This window comes from Peromyscus maniculatus, chromosome X (assembly GCF_049852395.1).
Source record: "Peromyscus maniculatus bairdii isolate BWxNUB_F1_BW_parent chromosome X, HU_Pman_BW_mat_3.1, whole genome shotgun sequence".
Classification (NCBI taxonomy): Eukaryota; Metazoa; Chordata; class Mammalia; order Rodentia; family Cricetidae; genus Peromyscus; species Peromyscus maniculatus.
The window spans coordinates 56981184-57004096 of NC_134875.1; the positions used below are offsets into that span (position 1 = coordinate 56981184).

Below are 22913 nucleotides of genomic sequence, written 5' to 3' on the forward strand. Positions count from 1 at the left end.
TTTTACTATAGCCATGTATCAGGGATATTTTTACTATAGCCATGTATCAGGGATATTTTTACTATAGCCATGTCTCAGGGATATTTTTACTATAGCCATGTCTCAGGGATATTTTTACTATAGCCATGTCTCAGGGATATTTTTACTATAGCCATGTTTCAGGGATGGTCCCACTACCACATACATCAGAGAACTAGGGACATTAATACACGAGAGTGTTTTCTAACAAATGCATTTTTGATGTATGGGGTTGTGCAAGTATGGTTTTTGCACCATGTGCCTGCAGTGCCCACAAAATCCAGAAGAGGGCATCTGTTCTTGATGGACACCTAAAGAGAGTGGTGGATTCGAGGGAACTCAGGTACCTAATGTAGAAAGCCGATCTGTGCATCCTTCCGACCTGGGGCCTTTGGGCGAACAGCCGGGACTCTGGACCCCTGAACCGTCTCTCCAACAAGGGCCTGGTTTTTAAGAGAAAAGCTTCTGTGCTTTTGTCCACTCTATCTGACTTTTGGTCCCTGAGCTTGAGACCTGGCTTGGGAGAATCCTCCAGTCAGGCAGTGCTGCAGTCACACTCACATAGTCCACATAGAACTTTGAACCAAAAACGACGCAGGCAAGTGCATAGACACCTATGACTTGAGGACCTCAGCCTCGTGAACGGAAGTGCGCAGAGGGAGGTGAAGTCACCTGACCCCAGCTAAGCCAATCACAGTCCAGCTGACCCAGCTAAGCCAATCACAGTCCAGCTGACCCCAGCTAAGCCAATCACAGTCCAGCTGACCCAGCTAAGCCAATCGGAGTCCAGCTGACCCAGCTAAGCCAATCGGAGTCCTCCAGTTACGGCACTAAATTTGGAAAGGAACTGTTGGGGTCCTAGCAGGACTTTTCGAGGATCGCGCTCTGGTCTGGAGGTCACAGCTGCCGCGCCTGAGGGGGTGAAAAAGTCGGAAGATTCATCCCACTCTCCCGCTCAGGTAAATAAATGGCAGAAGTTTCTTTTTTAAAATTGAACCTGTTGTGGGATTAACCGCCAGTTTCCCTGGATATCTTAACAGTGTGGCATTGTTCACTCGAGGCTTCGGTTCCATTACTTTGGCTGGAGGAATCTGCCTTGCTCGCTCATTGCATTGTTTCCTAGGTGTGAGTGGCTTTTATTCTGTGACCCATTGCCTTATATTCTCAATTTAAAATCCTTTGCACAACCTTTAAGCTCTTATTTAATTATTTGTGTTTCTGAGCTGGGTGTGGTAGCATATCAGAGGCTGAAGCCAGCAGATTTCAAGTTCTTCCTCAGCGGGGTTACATGGTGCGGTCTTGTCTCAGAAAAAAGAAAAGAAAAGAAAAATCATAACAAAAACTACAACAAAAAAATCCTTAAAAAAAATGCAGCCAACAATAAAAAAAAACATTCTTTGCATCCACCTGAGTACCAGGTTTATCCTTGTTTAAAAAAATACATTATTTTTTTCTCCCTTTGCATCAGCCTGGGTACGTGGTGAACCTTGTCTAAATAAAACAAAACAAATTTTTTCCTTCCTTTGCATCTTAGTCTTACTAGTTTTCATAAGTCAGCTTTTAAAATGGTAGTTAAATGAGCTGTGAAGATACTTATTTCCCTTTCAGTTTATTTAATATGTATTTTTAAATGGATTTTAATTTGAAATACAAATACATACTGGAGACCAGTGTAATTTCATTTTCAAGGCATTTAGAACTTTTTTCAGTTACCTGCTGAGTCTTGTCAGAAACCTCATGATTTTCCTGTCTTTGCATTCTGAAAGTGAGAGTTATAGGTGTTTGCCTCCATGCCTGACCTTTATCTTTAAAACATTTAGAAAATAATTTTACAATTCTAAAATGTGTTCTCCAAGATATCTCTACTGAGAGATTTCTTATAAAGCCATAAAAATGTCAAAACTAAGAGATTAACATTGAAATGAGTTATTACAGATTTTATTTCCATTTTTCAGTGTTATCCTTTACTTTTTATTATAAATTGTCTTTATTGAGAATTTCCTACATGTATACAGTAAAATATGATCATATCCACCCCCATTTCCCCTTTCCAACTCCTCCTACATACCCTCCCCTACATGATCCCCTCTCAGCTTCACCTTGGTGTCTTTTTGTTTATGATAACCCACTGAGTCCAAATATTGCCACATATATGTTATTTCAGAAGTATTCCATTTGTTTTCCAGGATCCTATTCAGGATACCTCATTGAATGTGGTTGTCATATTTCTCCATAGTCCCATCCAGGGGTATAAGTCTGAAATGTTTGAAGAGTACTGGTCAGGAATTGTTTTTATTCAAGTTTTGTGGGTTTATCTGTAGTCACAGTTTTCCTGTCCTGCAGCCATTCTCAAATAATCACAGAGACTTAATATTAATTACAAATGTTCTGCCAATAGCTAAGGCTTATTACTAACTAGCTCTTACATTTTAAGTTAACCCATATTCCTTATTTATGCTCTGCAACATGATGGTAACTTTATTAGCATGGCAAGTTCACCTCCTGCTCCCTCTGTGTCTGGATGCCAACTCTAGACTCCATCCTTCTTCCTCTCAGCATTATCAGTTTGGCTCTCTCGGGTACCATTATCCTGTTCAGCTATTGGCCACCTTTATTAACCAATGAGAGTAATATATATTCACAGTGTACAGAAGGATTAATCACAAGCATTTCCCCCCTTTTTGTCTAATTAAAAAGGAAGGTTTTTAACTTTAACATAGTAAAATTGTATTCAACAAAAACAGTTATTAAGAATTTTGCTTATCTAGTCCATTTATTTGTATTTGACAAAAATAGATTATCTCTTATCCATCTTATCTTGGTGAGTCTAAAGTTTTATACCTCATTTGCTTTCTATCATAACTAAGGAAAACTGTAAGTTTAACCATATAGTCTTCTACTCCATCAGAATCCCAGAAGGATGAAATGTTACCTAATGACAGGGACATCAGGATACCTGGACAGTCACCTAAAGTTCCTCTATAATGTTGGGGCATCTAACTCTGACCTACAGTCCTAGCATATCTGATAGACTTTCCTGTGAAGCAGGGAATTTTGAAGGACTGCCCTTCCTTGTCTTGGCAAAGTCTGACTGTCATTTTCTTTTGCATCCTGTTGGTCCAGTATGGACAGTGACTGTTAGCAATTGAGGCAAGGTGAGTTTCTTTGGCCAAATGGCTAGTTTTGCCATAGGAAAGCAAAGGTTCTTTGATTCCTATCATCTTCCTTTGAAGTAAATTGGTGCTACCAGGAGCAGACATGTCTCACTGTCATTAAAAAAAAGCCTTAGGTTATTAAACATATTAAATGCCATATTCTGTAGGTCTTTGAAGTGTTTGAAGACCATCTGTCTATCTAAGTATGGCTGTGTATGGCTTTGAAAACATACCTATCAAGACTATAAGTTTAACTATCACAGACGACTATTAATCTGTATTTCTTAATTATATATTACATTTTTAATGAGCTGCGTAAACATGATATCTTAAACAAGAGTAGAAATATACATACAGTATAACAAAATTAACTTTAAATTTGTATCAATAAACCATAGTCCATACCAATGTAAAATATTTAAGATTAATACTTGCTTTTTGAATTAAAATAGATTCAATAATCTATCCTTTTATCCTATCATTTCTATACTCTCCCCCTTTTTTTAGAATGAGATCCCTGAATATAATCTTTTTTTTCATCTTTTTTTCCTGAACATTACCAGTAACAACTTGAACCAAGCCCCCTTAAATGATAATCAATATCCATAACCCATCTTTTGGGAATGTGGGTGTAGTTCTCTAGACTGCTTCTTGTTGTTTGTGGGTGCTGCTATGTTTGGGGGAACCTGAGAAAATTTAGGATTATGATCAAGTCCTGACTGTGGTATTCTGTGAGGCTGTATCATCTCAGCCAGCATCCTTGAAGCTGTTTTGTATGCAGACTTCTGAGGAGAATGTAACAGAGGCATTTTGAAATACTGAATCACCTGGGTCATCTGTTTTGTGGTTTTGTCCTCTTACTCTGAAAATATAATTTTTTTGGTTTTTCAAGACAGAGTTACTCTGTGAAAATATAAAAATTTTTAATGGTAACATACATACCTGCATTAATACAAATATAGAGTGTGCATTGTACATAAGTCAGCCAAAGATGATTTTTTGTTTTATTTTTAGCAGGTAAAATATACATCACGTCTTGTAGTTTTTCTAGGTTTATTTCTTTATATTTGTAGTCAAGTTTTTCAGGAGGTCTTCCACAATCAAACCTGATTTTCCTTAAACCAGAATGAGTCCATAGCCTCTCATTTCCTGTGGAAATATAAGCATAACCTTTCCCCCAAAGTTAACATACCTTTTGACTTAAATTTTGAAGTCAAGATATTTTTAAAATATCTAGCATGGTTGAATCTAGCAGTTTTTGTAATCCAATGTCTCTTAGCAGCTAGAAAATTCAAAGATAACACAATAGAATAAAGGATCCAGACTCTGTGTATTTCCCATCTTTATGTGGCTTATATTTTTTATTGCTACATTTTTTTCTATACCACTTTCCTTTTCTCTCACAAAGTTATGCATATTTTTAAACACACTGCAACCTCTTTAGAGGTGTTTTTATTTGTTTGTTTTTTCTGTTTGCATCTGTCTTTACTGCATATCTGTAACCTTTTCTGTCTGCATGATCAGACAGCATCCTGGCAGAACTTGCACTGATAGCTTAAGCCCACAGGTAATGGCTAGCAGAAGCCTCTCTGTACTGTGGTCTGTGTGAGAGACTGCAGGAACCCACCACCCCGCTTAGTTCACTGCAGTTGGCGGCTCAGTCTGGCAGGCCACTGTAGGGAGATGTGTCTCTGCACTTGAGCTGGCATTAGACTGTGAGACTGGGAAGCTGTATTTATCTCTATTTCTGTGTATTTGGAACCTTTTTAAAAGCGTTCTGGGGCTTTATGTGGATGTATTCCACCCTTCTTCCTCCCAGCATTCTCAGTTTGGCTTTCTCAACTAACCCCATCCTGTTCAGTTACTGGCCAGTCAGCTTCTTTATTAACCAATGTGAGGTAATCCATATTCACAGTGTAAAAAGAAGGATTATTCCACAGCACATCCCTTAAAAAACAGATTATCATACAAAATGTGAATGATGACATTTTTAGTATATATATCATGGTCCTTTGCTCCTGTTCCCTCTCAGTGCCCTCTCTTGTCCCTTGAGCCTCTTAAGATAGTTATCCTTCCTTCACTCCAACAGACCCTTTCTACTGTCATTGCATATCATTGTGTATATATGAATATATATTTACATATTAAATCTAGGTTCTTCCTGTGAGATCAATTAGTAATATGTGTCTTCCTGAGACTGGATGATTTTGAGTAAACTGATGATTTTCATTGCCGTGTTTTTATCTATAGATGGCATCATTTTGTTTCACTTTATCACTTAGTAATAATTTCACATGTACACCTTATTTCTTGGATCCATTCATCTGTTGATGGAATTATAGGCTGATTCCATTCCAAGGTTATTGTGAAAAGTAACATAAGAAACCTGAATGTTCAGGTATCTCTATGGTGTGTTGATTTAGATTGCTTTGTGTAGTATGTGTGAAAAGTAAGAGAGTTGTAGTTTTCATTTTTTCAGAATCTTCCATAAAGATTTTCATATTTTCTCCAGTGTTTAATAAGCATTCATTTCCATTACATCCTCACCAGCATTTGTTTCATTTAGCATATCAAAGTATTTTAATTATTTATTTCTTATTGCTAATGAAGTTAAACATTTATATTTATTAGCCATTTGCATTTCTACATTTGAGATCTGTTCAGTTGATTAGTCATTTATTAGTGTGTTGGCTTCTGTATTTGGTATTTAATGCTTTAAGTTCTTTAAAGATTCTAAATATTAATTTTCACAAATGTGTAGCTAGAAAATATTACCATTCTGTCTATTGCCACTCTATTGTTTCTACTGTTCTGCAGAAGCTTTTTAATTTCATGCAATTTAATTTGTCAGTATTTGCTATTGTTTCCTGAATGTGTTTTAAAGAGGCTTTTCTGTGCCTGTATCTTGAAGTGTGTTTCTCATATCTTCTTATAGAAGTTTCAGTATGTCACATCTTACATTAGGAACAATGATCCACTTTGAATTGATTTTTGTAAAGAGAGACAGGGATGCAGTTAAATCTCTCTACATTTAGATGGCTGCTTCTACTAAACTAGCAAAAATTACAAAAGGTTCTTAAAAAATTTTTCTTTTCTCAAGTGGATGTTTCAGGGTTGTCTATTTCATTCTAGTGACTTACACATCTCTTTTTGTTGCAATAACATGCTATTTTTGTTGCTATTGCTCTATGATATAATTTGAAAGCAACTAATATTTACTTGCTAATTCCTCTATATAGGAGGTCTTTTCCTCTTCTACTGTCTTCTTCAATTTTTTTCTTCAGTGTTATTAAGTCAGATTCTTCCAGTCTTTCACTTGCTCATTTAGGTCTATTCCTTGGTATTTAATTTTTGAAGGTATTGTGCATGGAATAGTTTTTCTCATTTATTTGTCAATGTCATGATTATTGGCATATGGAAAAGCCACCAATGTTTGCACTTATTTTGTAATACTGATTTTTTTTGCTGCTTTTATCAAATCTAAGTATTTTCTATTGGAGTGTTTGGAGTCTTTTAATTACAGGATTATAGCAAATGTTCTTAGGAATAATTAGACAGTTTCCTTTTTTTTTATCATTTACCATTTTCTCTTGCCCTACTACAGTGGGCTAAGACTTCATTCAGTATATTGAATAAGATTGGAGAGGGTGGTCCATGTTTTCTTGTTCCTGACTTGAGAAAAAATGCTTTCAAGTTTTCCAAGTTTAATGTGACTTTGAATATAGATTTATTATGTAGAGATATTTCATGGTGAGATATGTTCCTTCTAGCCTTTGATTCTTCAGGGCTTTTGTGATAAAGGCCTGTTTTGCACTTGTAAGATCATCATGTTATCTCTGACTCCAAACCTATTTACATGTGAAAAATCCTTGCATACCTAATATAAACCAAATTGATCATGATGTTAAAATATATTATTAAATTCACATTATAAAGACTTTATTGGAATAAAGTAATCTATTAATAATGTATATCACAAAAACCTCATTTTCAAAAACTTTAGTCAGAACTAGGTTATAGATCATGGTATATTGTCCACATAGGAGAAGTTTAGCATTTCCTTTATGTTTTACCAAGTAGTTGGGGAGCATTTTTGAGGTCTGATAAAATGTTTATTTCATCCATGTATTTCTAGGATTTTCTTTGTTGGGAGTTACCTTAATCTTATTTTTTATATCTTTGTTTTATAAATCTTTATTCATTGACTTTAGGGGATAACTGCTGGATATAATAATCTCACTTGACATTTATTTACTGTGATGCTTAAAACCCATCATTTGCTATTTTTGTGGCTTTTCAGGTTTCTGCCAAGAAGTCTGGTGTTATTCTGATTGGTTGTCACTTGTAAGTGACATGGATGTTTCTTTGCAGCTTTTGATGTTATGTCTTCATTCTTTAGTCTTAGCATACTGTCCATGTTCTATAGCAGTACATTTTACTTCTGATACATCTTAGAGGTGTTATATCTGTTTGGAGTCTAAATGCCTCTTGTGCTTAAAATTTATTTATTTTTCTGTAGACTCAGGAAATAGTCTGCTTTAATTTCTATGACTGTTTTCTGTGTCTTAAGTTTTATCTCCTCTCATTTTTCTACCGGTAGATGTATTTTATCTTGTGGTCATACTCCAGAATTTGTGCTTAAGATTGCTTATTTTTTCTTTACTCATGTGTAATATAATATTTTCTTCAACTTTACTTAAAGCCTTATTGTTTTTAATTCTGATTAATGTAGCTTATTGATACTTCCTACAGATTTTTATTGATGTAATTGAGTTTTTAATTTTCAGAATTTCTGTTTGTTTTCTTTCAAACTCCTTATGACTTTCTCATCTATGTTGCTGGCCTATACATACACATTCTGAGTTGATTTCATCACTTCATTCATATGTGTGAAAGCCCTTGAACCTGTTTTCTAGTATACTTTCAAACTGTTTGTCCAGCATTTTAAACACTTCTTCATTTTTTTGGATATGGCATTTGAGGAGATAGTTTCATCTGCTTTGCTTTTTCTTTTTTTTTTTTTTTTTTTTTTTTTTGGTTTTTCGAGACAGGGTTTCTCTGTGTAGCTTTGCGCCTTTCCTGGAGCTCACTTGGTAGCCCAGGCTGGCCTCGAACTCACAAAGATCCGCCTGCCTCTGCCTCCCGAGTGCTGGGATTAAAGGCGTGCGCCACCACCGCCCGGCCTGCTTTGCTTTTTCATATTTATATTTTTTTGTTGTGATCTCTATATCGCATTGGATGAGTATGTCTTCAAGTTTACCTTTCTCATTGGGTATAGTCCTTCTGTGGAGGGCTCAAGTCCCAAAAAGAAAGAAGAAAAGGAACCACTGTAATAGGTAAATTATATATAGAAGTACACTCAGAAAGTATTAAAGTTATCTACCATGCCCCACCAACTATGAATCAGATACTCACAGAAATAACGTACAGTAATATATTAAATTAAAACTCAGTTTGGGTAAAAGTGGGACTAATTGTACTCGATGGCTGTGAGAAAGAGCACATATAGTTGGGAGGAGTTTGAAGGTGGAAATGGATCTGGGAGGATATATGGGCAGGACTGGGGTTGAATACTAATAGAATACATTGCATGCATGTATGAAAATTTCAATAATTAATTAAAATGTTCTATTGTAAAAGTAGAAATAATAATAAATAATAAAGTAAATGAAGAGAACAGACAGGAGAAGGAAATAGAGCACTGAGATTTGTGCTGGAATTTTGGTCTTAGTGCATTCATTTCTCCCTCAACAGTAGACCATCCGTGAGAGGGAGGAGGCTGCTGCACCCTGAGGCCTTCGTGGACCTGCAACTCGGAATTCTCCATTTCACCAGCATTGAACCACACAGAAGGTAAGTGGCTGCAGATGTAGAACTGGTCCCCAACCTCAATCATGGGATCACCAATGTCCTCAGTCATCACCAGGTGGTGGTGACTGCTCATGAACACACAAGTGATAGGACCTCAGAGCAGCGGGCCCTTCATTACCAGAGGATCTACTGCCTACATTTTATAGTGTGTCCTTGCCTGTCATTCACCCAGCCCATCACTGCCTTCGAAAGGTGTCTCCCACAAAGCTGGTCTGGCAGACTCTCTCTAGTCCTTCTCATTTTGCAGTTGCTCCTTGTTTTCTTATTTCCAAGAGTATTTTTGTCTCAAGGAGTTAGCCTCTCTCCAGAGTGCACCTGGCTGGATATCCTTCAGACACTGAAGAGGGAAAGAATATGTTTTCCTTTTATGTGGACTAGTGCAACAGCAGAGTCACAGACCCAAATTTCCCAGATTGAATTAATGTTTGTGAGAATCTTGGGCTGACCTTTCAGGTAGGGGTGTCCATCTTTTATTGTCAGAGACATGTTACATTTATAGAGCCACATTTTAAGTGGCTTTTCCTCATTCCTCATACCTCCACCATGGAACTGATGCTGGAACATTTGGAGCTTGCTACTCGTGGATGGATAGCCTTTCTGTCTCTCAGCACTTTTAAGCTGTTCTAGCCTTTCCTTTGTGATTCCTGATGTTTTAATCTTTTTCCCTTTCAGTAGTCTATCTCTTCTTACCCTGGCTTCTCTTTTGCTTGTTTGTAAGGATTTGGATTTTTTGAGATAGGGTGTCGTGTAGCCCAAGGTGCATTTTTAACTGACTATATAGTTGAGAATACCTTGAACTACTAGTCCATCTGCTTCCACCTCCTGAGTCCTGGGATTGCAGGTATATGTGACTACACCTAGTTCTCTGACTCTTTCTGCTACTCTTACCATGTAGTCATTTTACCTAAGAATTTTATGTTTTCTTATGGCTGTATTGGAATTGTACATTTCTGAAAAAACACTTGTTCTAATGGCATCCATATTCCCCTTTGCTCATTTTAGTACGGGAGATGTGTTCACCATAGTGTTTCAGCAACAGCTTAATATATGATACCTGGCACCAGACATGAAATCTTCACAGCATGCAAGGATAACTGTGGGTTTTTCCCACTCTTTAGGTGCCCACTTCCCAGCTCCCAAATAAATAAACAAACAGAGACTTATTCTTACTTATGAATGCCTAGCCTTAGCTTTGCTTGTTTCTAGCCAGCTTTTCTTAAATTATCTCGTTTACCTTTTGTAAGTAAATTTGTTTCAACTCTGTAGTTTGGGTCCCAGGTTTTGGCACCAAAACATGAGTTTTGCAACTCTGGGGAAATGTAACCTGACTACTTGGGGAGTCAGGCAACATCTTGAGCTGCTTAGGACAGCTCTGATGGCTGGAACTGCAAAGAGACAGCTCAGCCCTAGAAGGAAATTTTTCTGACTGCCGGGGAGAGTCAGGCCTGGAACTGCTTTAGCAGGGAAGGCTATCCTGACTGTTCAGGAAAGTCAGTCCTGGAGCTGCTAGGACAGCTCTGCAGGGAAGGGTGTCCTGAACATTCTGGAGAGTCAGGCTACACCTGGTGTAATGGGTGATGGTCTTCCTACAGAATATAGCAATCCTGCTCCTCTCCTGGAGAGCTGCTACAGCTGAGCTTTGCTCAGCCCTGCTTAAGGGGGCTTCCTAGCAGAACTCTGTTTCTCTCAACTAATAAGATGTTGCTTCTTTTGCTTCACTCTACAAAAGAGGAAACCCCTGCAGAAACATAGCAATCTCCTCTGGCTCTGGAAAAAAGTGTTACTTTTTCAGCTTTCTCTTGCTCTGTCAACTGAAGGACATCTCAGCAAGGATCTTCTGTTCAGGTCCTCCTTATTCTGTTCACTGAGGGATGTCTCAGCAAGGATCTTCTCCACGCCAGTGAACAAAGATCTTTACACCCAAAACTCTTTTGAGAAAGAGATTTATTTGGGAAAGGAGGAGTCCAGGATGGACTACCAGGGTGGGAAGAACAGCCCACAACTGACCAGGCAAGGCAGTTTATATAGGATGTCTTAGAGGTGGAGTCAACCAGGGATTGACTAGTTTTTTTCTGCCCAGGAATTGGCCAGTTTTGTGGGCTAGGGACAGAGATGGCCCTGATTTCAGAGCCAAACTCTGTTTCTTTCACTGGCTTTTCTTGACTTTTTGACACTGCTTCTAAGGCCAGGTCACATTTCTTTCACTGACTCTGATTCTAGGGACCAAGAGTGTTATTTTGGCACTAGATTCAGAGTCAGGGCATTTCCTTGGTTCTAGGTTTGGGGATAAAGTGTTCATTTCTCTGGCTCAGGTCCCAAACCCAGGCTGTGTTTTTGCTTCCCTGGTCCTGGGTCCCAGGGACAGGGTGCTACTGTCCTGCTCTGTGATTGGTTGGTTTCACAAGTCAGCTGGCCAGAGGCAGAGATGGCTCTGATCTGAGCCAAACCGTGTTTCTTTCACTGGCCTTAGCTGAGCCTTCCTTCCCTAGTTCTGGGCTACAGGGTCAGGAGGGGTTTCTTTACCAGCCCCTTTTCCCTACATCGTTTGCCTCTGGGGTTTTATCTTTCTATTTCTGTATACCTTTCTTTACTTCTTACTCTGCTGCTTGCTGTGTAGCTGGGTAGCTGGTCGCTGCTGTCCTCTCTTCTCCTTTTCTCTCTCCTGCCTCGTCTCTCCTATGTATTCTCTCTGCATGCCAGGCCAGCCTATCCTTTCTCCTGCCTTGCTATTGGCCGTTCAGATCTTTATTAGACCAATCGGGTGTTTTAGGCAGGCAAAGTAACACAGCTTTACAGAGTTAAACAAATGCAGCATAAAAGAATGCAGCACATCTTTGCATTATTAAAGCAAATGTTCCACAGCATAAACATATGTAACACATCTTAAACCAATATTCCACAACAGATGCTGCTGTAGAAAGTCCAACTGTGTTTATATTTTGGTGTGTGAAATATTACTATTATTCAGGTAATCCAATATAAATCTGTATATTTGGAAAGTTACCAGTCCTTGCTACCCTGTTCTCATTTCGCATTTCTTTCTCATCCTTCCCTGAAGGAATAATATCATTCACTTTTTGCTCTAGTATCACTTACATTTATTTTACACAAAGGAAAGGTAACATATTTTCTTACATTGCCTTCTTACATGAGAGCATATTGTGCACATTTCTGTTTTTTATTTAAGAGCATTTCTTTCTTTACTGAAAATAGATTTTTTCATATAATATATTCTGATTATAGTTTCACTTTCCCCAGCTCCTTCTACCTCCTCATTCACCCAAATCTGTACCTTTTCTTTCTCTCTCTCATTAGAAAACAAACAAATAAGATTAACAAAATAATATAAAGTAAGCTAGAATAAAACCAAACCAGAATAGGACAATATAGGCAGACAAACAGAAAAAAGAAAAGCACACATTCACACATGGAGAAAATCCATAAAAACAAAATCTGAAGTGTACTCAGAATTTGTTTGAGCCAGCAGCTCCCAAATAATGACATGGAGAGTTCCTATTAATTATGAGAGCTTGGCCTTAGCTTAAACTTGTTCCCAACTAGCTCTCAAAACTTAAATTAACCCATTTATATTAATCTGCATTTTCCCACATGAACCATCACCTCTCCTCCACACTGTTTGTCTGACTTCCCTGTCTCGCTGGCAAATTCTGACTCTTCTTCCCAGAGTTCCTATCTCTGCCAGGAAGTCCTGCCTGTCCTCTCCTGCCTAGCTATTGGCCATTCAGTTCATTTTTAAACCAAACAGAAGGTGCCTTGGGAAAGACACATCTTCACAGTGTACAAAAGATTATCCCACAACACTGAAAACATAATATGTAAGCAAAAGACCTGCAAGGTTTTTTTAAATACCCAAATAGAGCATTATTCAACTAAAAAACAAAACAAAACTCCAAACATACCATTGAGTTCATTTTGTGTTAACCATCTACTGCTAGGCATAGAGTCTACTCTTAAATCTGATTTGTATATTCAATGAGACTCTTGGAGAAAACTAATTTTTTCTTTTTGAGAAATTTAGAAATAGCTTCTGAGTAAGGGATGGGGCTTGTGTCCACTTCTGCAGACCCTGCACATATTGCCACAGTCTGTGGGTTCATAGGGGCATCATTCTGGTTGTGTCTAGGTCTTGTTTCCTTGGAGTCTTCCATCCCCAGTGACTCATAATCTTTCTGCCTCCTCTTTTGGAGAGTTCCCTGATCTCCTGAGGGAAGGGAGTTGGAGGAGATAACCCATTTGGGACTGAGTATTCCAAGCTAATAGCATCTCTTGAAATGCCTCCCTAATATTTCTTAAGGGATTTTCATTGTCCTTTTTTACACTTGCATCAGACACATTTGTATGGCTATTCCATACCATTTTAATCTACCTCTGTATGAGGTTTTTAATTGTTTATATAATGAAATTATACATAATGCTTCACTGAATATCCTTGGGTATGCATATATGTATATATATGCATATATATATATATATATATACATTTGTGTTTATAGAAGTAGATCTTTGTAAGATATTTAAAATTTTATTCCTTACCATTTCACTAATAATAGAACGCAAATCACTGTAATTTTGCCTACATGTTACCAGAGACTAAGCGATAACTCAATGTTATTTTAATATACTGCATACATCTAATTGTCATTAAATTTGGGTATATATTATTTGTTTTGTCTCCTCGACATTTTTGTGTGAACTGTTAGTTCATATCTTTTCTTCATTTTCATACCTTTTTGGTCCTTTGTTCCTCAGTTTTTGAGTTTTTTTTTTTTATAGGAAGCAGAGTTTCCTCTTGTCTGGGATGTTTTACTACTACATCATTTTAATCTGTAAGTTCTCTTTTGAAATGCTTGCATTTGATATTTTAAAATTCTTTGATTTTCATTTCATTGGATCATATATTTCTGCCTTTCATTACCTCTAGTATTTGAGTGACATTTAGAAATCCCTTACCTACAGTAAGCTTAAAGAAAACCTCTCATGTTTTCTTCAAGAAGCTGTGTGATTCCACTTTTTGCTTAATTCTTTAACTCAATTTTTAGTTACTTTATACATGGCATGTTTTGTGGATCTACTTTAAGTTTTTTCTTTTAAATCTTTAACTCAATTTTTAGTTACTCTATACATGGCATATTTCATGGATCTACTTTAAATTTTTTCTTTTAAATCTTTAACTCAATTTTTAGTTACTCTATACCTGGCATGTTTCATGGATCTACTTTAAGGGTTTTTTTTAAATCAAGTCTCACTCTGTACCTTGCATGTCTGTCTTTCCTTTAGTGGCTTCTCCACGTCACCTTTGGGTTTTTTATTTATTTTAATTATGATTTATGTCTATGGGTTTTTTGCCTGCCTATATATCTGTGTAGCACGTTTGTACAGGGCCTTTAGTAGCCAGAAGAGGGCATCAGATCCCCTGGAACTGAAGTGTGTTATGGATGATTTTCAGGACTGGGAATTGAATCCGTGCCCTTGGGAAGATCAGTCAGTACTCTTATTGCTACCCCATCCTTTCAGCTCTTGGTTAAACACTGATGTCCATCAATGATGGATTCTATTTCTAAGGTTTCTAACCAATTTCATTGAGCTATTTGTCTATTCTTATAGCAATGATGAGACACTGTAATTACAGAAATTCTCTAGAAAGTTTTCGTTTTCTTGGTATGGTGTCATGAGTCCCTTCTCAAGTGTCTTCCTTCTCTCTTATTAGCTATTCTTGTGTATTCTTTCATATATGGACTATACCATCACACTGTCTAACTCAGTAAAATGTAGATATTTTTGAAATTGAATTAAATTTATACATCAACTAAGGGAGAACATTTTTTAAATGCTGAGTTTGTCAAGGAAAAGTCAAATTTAAATAGCATTGCTCCACAACCCTTATAATGGAATCTGGAGTCCTTATTCAATCATATCAGGCACATACACAACTGAATTTTGAACCAAAATACTGGAATATTTACAGATATCCCTAGGAAAGGAACAAGGTGATCTTGTAAAAGAGCACAAACAGCAACTTCTTGAATACATTTCACTAACATTTGTAACAATGTGTGAAATCACCTGCTTTGGATGGGCCAGTCCCTTTATTTCAAGACTGTTTGAGTTTTTCATCACACAAAAGAAGTTCTTGACAGATAGGGTATACTTAAACTTTCTTACACCATGAACTACAACATAAGACAATCATTTTAAGAACATGGGACGTGTGTTCAGGAAAGCATGAAGGATGTGTCCCTGAGATTGAAATCCTGGAAGCCTCAAGAATAAGTACCACTTCTTTGTTGTTAAGTATGATAATTTTATCTTAGTCATCAAGTCATTTATCCAAGGACAATGCCATAATATGTGTGAGATGCTGTAGCAAAGTACCCTATTAGGTAGGTGGATGATCAACATTAATTTTTTGTTTTCTTATGGTTTTAATGTTTTTGCTTGGAAATTTTCTTTATTTGGCTTATTCATATTGTTTTAGAAGCTATCTAATGTAATCATGCTATTTTCTGTTTATCAGTGTTGTGTAATTTTTTTTAGAGGGTTTGGTGTTGTTCCCGAAGTAGAAGAAAAACTTAGGAGCTTTCTGACTCTTTCATGTGTTACAAGATTCTTAATCCCCCTCATTTTGTTTCTTTTTCCACCATCAACAAATTTTCTTGAATGTTTCTCGTAACCATAACAATATATTCTTAATCCCAGAACCCAGAAGTCAGTATTCCATTATCAGATGACTATCTCTTACTTGAAGGGAACAGTTTTGAAGTCTTTGCCCTAAACTGTACTGCATTCTTTGATTTTATGTTTTCTTTTTCATTTTTAGGCTTACATCATGACTAGTTTTTCCAAATATTCTTAAGGTCAACTTTAAGTTTTGTTAACCATCTTCCTTCATGTCTGTCTTGTGACATTTTGGTGTCTTCGTCTTCCACAAATACAGTGACAGGGGTGAGACAAAGCAAGGGCTGGAATGCATTCTTTTTTTTTTAATCACAATGAACTTGGTGTTGTAATATTTTCTGTTTTACCACTGTTTTGTAGATTTATCTTTTTCTTCATCATATCTTATATACTATGGAGGGAAAATACTGGAGTCATGTAGCTAAGTGACCAAAATTGTTTTCTGTTCACTTAATAATGACTTCTTGGGGGGGGGGCAGATTTTTGGAGACAAGGTTTCTTTGTGTAGTTTTGGAGCCTAACCTGGAACTTGCTGTGTAGAACATGTTGACCTTGAACTCACAGAGATCCACCTGCCCCTGCCTCACGAGTGCTGAGATTAAAGGCATGTGAAAGGCATGTGCCACAACTGCCCGCCCGGCTTATTACCCATTTCTATTTTTTTTATCATATACATACTTTATACACAAGAGAGGGGGAATAGTAAGACACACACACACACACACACACACACACACACACCCCTTTATACACTCACAAGTCACTTTCTAATCTGTGTCTATAGTAGATGCATCTAGTGTTGGCTATCTGGTTCATTTATTCTTTACATTTCTACTTTGCTGGCGCTGGTTGCAAAGAAGAGACTGTATATGTTTTCTCAGAACTTCTAAATATTTTGCCTTCTGATTCAGGTTCACAAAGATGGATGCAAAGAACCCAAAGACACTGTTGGATCTCGCTATACAGAGTCTGCTGAGAAATGAGTCTGTAGCAATCCAAGCTCTGGAGGATATGCCAAGAGTCTTTTTTGTTCCACTGTTCATTGCTGCCTTTGAGGGTGGCCATAAGAATACATTGCTTGAGATGGTGAAAGTGTGGCCCTATTACTGTCTCCATATTGGGTCATTAACTGTACAGGAGCCTCAACATGAACTCCTGAAAGCCATGATTGAGAATCTTCCAGTGTGTCCTTCAAAGAACTCTGCTTCTAGGTAAGACTGGATAATAGAAACATGGAAAGACAGAGGAGGTTATACCACAGCCTGCTACTCTCCCAGAAGGAGAAACAAGTAAATTCTGAAGGTTTATGTGTGAGGCTGTTGCCCGCAAACTTGGTAACACATTAAAGACTGATTGTATTCAATGTTAATTATGAAATCTGTTACTGATTGTATTCAGTGTTCATTTTGAAATCTGTTACTGAGAGTTCTGTTGATGGGTTTACATAAGGGGTGTTACATAAGAGAAAGACAGGAGCTTTAAGACTGGAGGGGATCTAAGGTGTATAAAGGATAGGGGGAGGCTGAATTTTCATGGGAAAGATTTGTTGATAATTAGGACAAGGAGTGTGAGCTATGGACAAAAGAATTGCTTCCTTGATGTCATTGTTGATTCTATTCAGTATCATTATCGTTCCCTATTTCTCAACTATTCTGTCTCCTCTTACCCCTACAGGAGACCGAAACTGAGGATCCTAGATTTAAGGCAAGACAACGACTGTAGGACCATATGCCATGATGTCAGCATCAAGGAACCTTTCTGTTTTCATTCTTGTGCTTATTCTGACAGCTCTATCCTGAAAATAGAAGGGCAGCATCGTTTTGTAAATACAGAGTCCATGGTTCAGTTCCCCAGGCCTGTAGAGTTACTAGTGGATCTTTCCCTAGATGGCTCCTTAGTGGAAAAGGAATTTTTAGTTTTGCTTACAAGTAAAATTAGGGAGAGTTCAGGGTCTTTGCACATATGCTGTCGAGATTTGCAAGTTGGTAAACTGTGTCACAGCAAATGCACCCTGAATTTTCTTGATCTCAGCTGTGTTGGTCAGTTGTCAATTGATATGGGTTCGCTGAGTGATATCACCAATGTCCTGTCTCAGATGGACCACCTAGAGAGCCTCAGTCTGTCTAAAGTCAATTTTAGATCTCTGCGTGGGAAACTCTTTAAAAATTTCCTAGGTCACTTGCAACGTATGAACACCCTTAAAGAAGTCAGCTTCTCTTCATTCTGTCTCACAGGTCATCTGGACAGAGTGCTCAGGTGAGAGTTTGGGCCAGGGCCCTGGGTTTCCTTGAAGGCTTGTTGAGACAGGAAAGAAAACATTCTTGGGTATTCCTAAACTCCTGAAAAGCTTTTATACTTTCCATTTTGTTGCTTCTGGGAATTTGAAACTGGAGACAGAATTACAAAAATTAAACATCCAGCAATGTACAGACAAGTGTAGAAATAAAAGGTGAAAAACACTAGCCTTCTAGATATGAAGAGGAACAGGGATTGAGAAGGGGGAAGACTTTTTGCTGTAGCATTGATGCACCTCATCATAGATGCCCATACTTCACAGTGTCAGATCACTTTACTGATATGTATTGTCCAAGGCATAGGCCATGAAAGTAGAGGTTGGTATGTAGGGACTGAACAAAGGGAGTTTTCAGTTGCCTGCTCTTTCTGATCCCTCCCCACTAAAAAGGTGAACTGAAATATACAATGGATAATTTTGTAAGTATCAAGTGCTTTCAGTTTTTTCTCTTAATATTTCTTAAAATCATTTATTATAATGTGCTGTACACATTCTTAAGATTAAAAGAAATTGTATCTCAGTGTTGAAAACAAAACTTTCAGCCAAATGTGGTGGCACGGGATTTTAATCTCAGCACTCAGGAGGCAAAGACAGGCAGATTCTGTGAGTTCAAGGCCAGTATAATCTCCATAGTGAGTTTCAGGACAGCCAGGGCTACATAGTAAGAATCTGTCTAAAAAAATTCGCAGAGTCACGAAACTATTAAGTGAACACATTAACACATTGACACATTAATACCCAATTATAATGCATGTGAAAAGTAGTTTATTCCTGATACAAAGGTATATTTTTCCTTATTCAATCTTCATTCTTCACAAGTTTTTTTTTGTTTTCTCCCTACAGAGTCCTGCCACCTGGTCTGAATTTCTTGTATCTGACATTCTGTGATCTTTCGCACAGAGACTTCAGATTTCTGGCCCAGAACCCTCAGGTCTCCCGCCTAAAGCTGCTGAATCTTAGCAACAACCCAATGTATTGGGATGATTTTGAGCCTTTTCAAACTCTTCTGGTAAATCTCTCTGGTACTCTTCGGCATCTAGAGATGAATCATTGCCTTATAAGTGATACTGCAATCTCTGTCCTTATCCCTGCCCTGATTCGTTGTACTCAACTCCGTGTCCTGTGCTTTGCTTTTAACCCCATCACAATGCCTATGCTTGTGACTATCATGAATAATTTAACACCCTTGAAGAATCTAAAATATGTGATTTATCCCATCCCTCTACATTGCTATGAACTGTGGCCTTTTCAGGGCAGTATAGACCGAAGGAAGCTTGCTATTGTACAACTACGGTTGAAGGTGATGTTAGCACTTGCAGAGAGGCCTGACATGAACTGGATCACTTACGTAGAGTAAATTTCACAGTCCAACACAGTTTCAACCCGATATGTACTATTAAGTACTAAATGTTATTTCCTGGACCCACACACACACACACTATATATATATATATATATATATATATATATATATATATATATATATATATATATATATATTATAGAAAATTACACTTAGGGAATACAGGTATGTAACTGATTCTTACACAGAGTATTTTAGAAAAGATGGAGGACCTCGAGAGTTCCTGTGTATCACTGGCCTACTATTGATATATTTCATTTTACTGACTACAGTGATGTGTATTGTGTACAATACAGGATGATCAAGTCCTAGTTTGCTCTTTCTCTGTCCACACTGTTTGGTTCACTTGTTGGTACATCACACAAATCAGAACAATGACAGCCTTTCCTGCCTGTATTTGTGGAAGGGTTGGTGGTTCAGAAGACAATATTTTCATCCCCTAAGGTACTTTAGGCTGATTTTGGTTGCTTTTGGGAATCCATCAGGATTTAATAGTGGGGCCAGGAAAGAAAGACAGCAGAGGCTCTGAGGTATCAATAGAACCTTCAAGAACATAAAGATCATTTCCTACTTCTTGATGTAGGTCTGCGCTAAAGTTTCCACTATTTCCCATGAAGTCCTCAGCTGGCTCTCCAGCCTTTGTCACATGAATTTTTAGGTGGGATTTAGGGTCCTTCCCATAATATTCCCCCTCCTTCCTTTAGTTCTCTTACTCTACTCCCAATTCTGTTAATCCTGTCATTTACTTAGCTGTATAAATCATTCCCTATATATATATTGATTCTTTTCCATTAGCTGTGCCCCATTTGGTATGATACATACTATCCATGGGTGAGTACTGAGTCCAACTTATTTTATTCTCCAGAACACAACATAATTATAAATTCAGTTTGCATATCCTAGATATACTTAGAAATGATGTGTATAAAGTCTATAGTTAATAATTTGCACAGGGCTAAGGAATGCCTCAGTCTTCCAGTTGCTTACCACACAAGCCTGCCTGTGCTCAGATCCGAACCTAGCATTAGTGTAAAAAGCTGAGCATCCAAGTGCACACTTGTCATCCCAGTGTGAAAAGGTGGAGGAAGAAAGAGCCTTGTGGCCATGTGGCCAGACATTCTAGCAAATTAGGGATTCGAGGTTCAGTGAGAGATCCTGCCTCAGAAAATATGTGTAGAAGAAAAAGCCAGATGATGACTTTTGCCATGCATGTGAGCATGTGCATGAGTGTGTGTGTGCGCGTGCGCGTGCGCGCACGCACACACACACAGAGAGAGAGAGAGAGAGAGAGAGAGAGAGAGAGAGAGAGAGAGAGAGAGAGAGAGACTAGTGCACACACCTCCTCCCACACATGAACATGAACATGGACACATAAAAATATCTTACTGGTATTGTTAATTTCTTGAGACAGCATACTGCATTGCAGAGACATGTTAAAGATAGAAGATTAGGATTTGTTCCTTCCACATCTTGAAATGCCAAAACTTCATTTCACTGACTGACTAACAAATAGTGTAGAATCTAAGTAATCATTTATACATAATTATTTTCTTACTGAGATAAATTAGTAAAAGCAATGGCTTAGATCTTTATATTGTTTTTTTAAGTGAGGTCATACTCAGTTTCAGTCTGACCACAGATAAAAGTAATTGAATTTTGTTTTCACTAGTGATACTGGTAAATATATCAAACTTTATTTAACATGCATTATTATAATAAGAAAACTGGCAAGACAGTTAACATCTATTTTTATTTTTTTGTTGGTAACATTGTATTTCCAAGTTTGTAAGAAAAAGTATGTTAAAATATACTGAAATTAATGTGTCATATTTCTTTTGTGATACATTTCACATTTGTTCATATTTTCCATAATGCTTGTATCATCATATAATGCACAAAATTTCAAAGACCTACTGATATGCCATTGCAAAGAGTGATTTACTTACATTGTTTCCAAGTTAAAAATTGTGGAGTTTTTGACACTTTGTATTAAATAAAATATTAAAATTAAATCTACCTGTTTCTTTGAACTTTCTCTTCGTTTTATCCATATGGCTCTTACTATATAGCCTCTGGATAAGCTGGGATCTCGTGCTCTCAGAAGTATAGTCTGTCCAGTGTGTTACAGTGGCAGAATACTGGGAAAGATGCAACTGGATCAATATTGGCATATTTTCTCCCTTTCCTTCATCCTTCTTTGAGTGCCATGTTTCTGTCATAGACACAGCACCCTGAGGTGAAAACTAGACCCTACAATAAAGAGAGAATTTGGAACTCATTATTGTCATATTGACAATGTGAAGGATATTCTTGGAAATTCCTAGTACAAGAAAGTTCTCTCGATACTTTGTTTTCAATAGATTTGAAAAATAACCTACGGGAGTGTACTATGTTGCCACTACATGGCTGTGATAAAAACTGTCCAAAAGCAACTGAGGGAGGAAAAGGTATGTTTGACTTACATGTCCCAATCTCAGTCCATCACTGGGGTAGTCGGGGCAGGAACTTGAACAGGAGCAGGGGCAGAAAAGGTGCTTAGTGGCTTTCTGTGACTTGCTGAGCTACCTGTTTTATACAACCCAGGACCAGTTGCCCAGGAGGCACTGTCCACACTGGTCTGGGCCCTACCTCATCAGCCATTAATCAAGAAAATGCCCCAGAGACTTGCCTACAGGTCAGTCTGATGGAGACATTTCTTCATCTCTGGTTCCCTCTTCCTCCATGACTGGTTTGTGTCAAGTTGACAAAAAACTAGCCAGTGCAGTTGATCCTGTCAACTTGCCACACAAACATGACTACTAAACTACACCCTTTCCTTGTTGATCCCCAATAGCTCATGTGAATATCACATTATAAAAGAGTGTGACCTTAAAAATACCACAGCCTTTAATTTTTTCAATACATTAACAGTCCAAGATCTCTTTAAAAATTCAAAGTTTCTTAACTGTGATTTCCTTTAAAATTATGAATAAATATGAAAACTCCATATTGTGGTGGTATTGTGTTCCCCAAAATATTGTGTACTCTAATAAATTTATCTGGGGTCAGAGAACAGACAGCCACTAGATACAAAGGCTAGAAAATGGCGGCACTCACACCTTTAATCGTAGCATACCAGAGATAGAAATCCCTCTGGATCTCTGTGAGTTCAAGGCCACATTGGAAATAGCCAAGCATGGTGACACACGCCTTTAATCCCAGAAAGCCAGCCTTTAATCCCAGGGAGTGGTGGTAGAAAGTAGAAAGATATATAAGGCGTGAGGACCAGAAACTAGAAGCATTTGGCTGGTTAAGCTTTCAGGCTTTGGAGCAACACAGTTCAGCTGAGACCCATTCTGGATGAGGACTCAGAAGCTTCCCGTCTGAGGAAACAGGACCAGCTGAGGAAATGGCAAGGTGAGATAGCTGTGGCTTGTTCTGTCTCTCTGATCTACCAGCATTGACCCCAATAACTGGCCTTGGGTTTGATTTTATTAATAAGAACTTTTAAGATTCCTGCTACTCTCCATAATGAAAA

General features: G+C 37.7%; 1 protein-coding gene across 1 annotated transcript; it reads left to right on the forward strand.

Moving 5' to 3' along the window:
* Positions 1-15294: 15294 nt before the first annotated feature.
* Positions 15295-19458, forward strand: LOC143270900 (melanoma antigen preferentially expressed in tumors-like). Its single transcript, XM_076562211.1, has 4 exons — positions 15295-15356; positions 16652-16951; positions 17415-17996; positions 18877-19458. The coding sequence occupies exons 2-4, from the start codon at positions 16662-16664 to the stop codon at positions 19388-19390; spliced, it is 1386 nt and encodes a 461-aa protein (XP_076418326.1). The 5' UTR covers positions 15295-15356; positions 16652-16661; the 3' UTR covers positions 19391-19458.
* The last annotated feature ends 3455 nt before the right edge of the window (positions 19459-22913 follow it).

Excerpts from the sequence above, each read along its gene's own strand:
- LOC143270900 (XM_076562211.1), top strand. The coding sequence starts at position 16,662 with ATGGATGCAAAGAACCCAAAGACACTGTTGGATCTCGCTATACAGAGT. Across the intron at positions 16,952-17,414 it reads TCAAAGAACTCTGCTTCTAG|GAGACCGAAACTGAGGATCC; the intron begins GTAAGACTGGAT and ends TTACCCCTACAG. Across the intron at positions 17,997-18,876 it reads CATCTGGACAGAGTGCTCAG|AGTCCTGCCACCTGGTCTGA; the intron begins GTGAGAGTTTGG and ends TTCTCCCTACAG.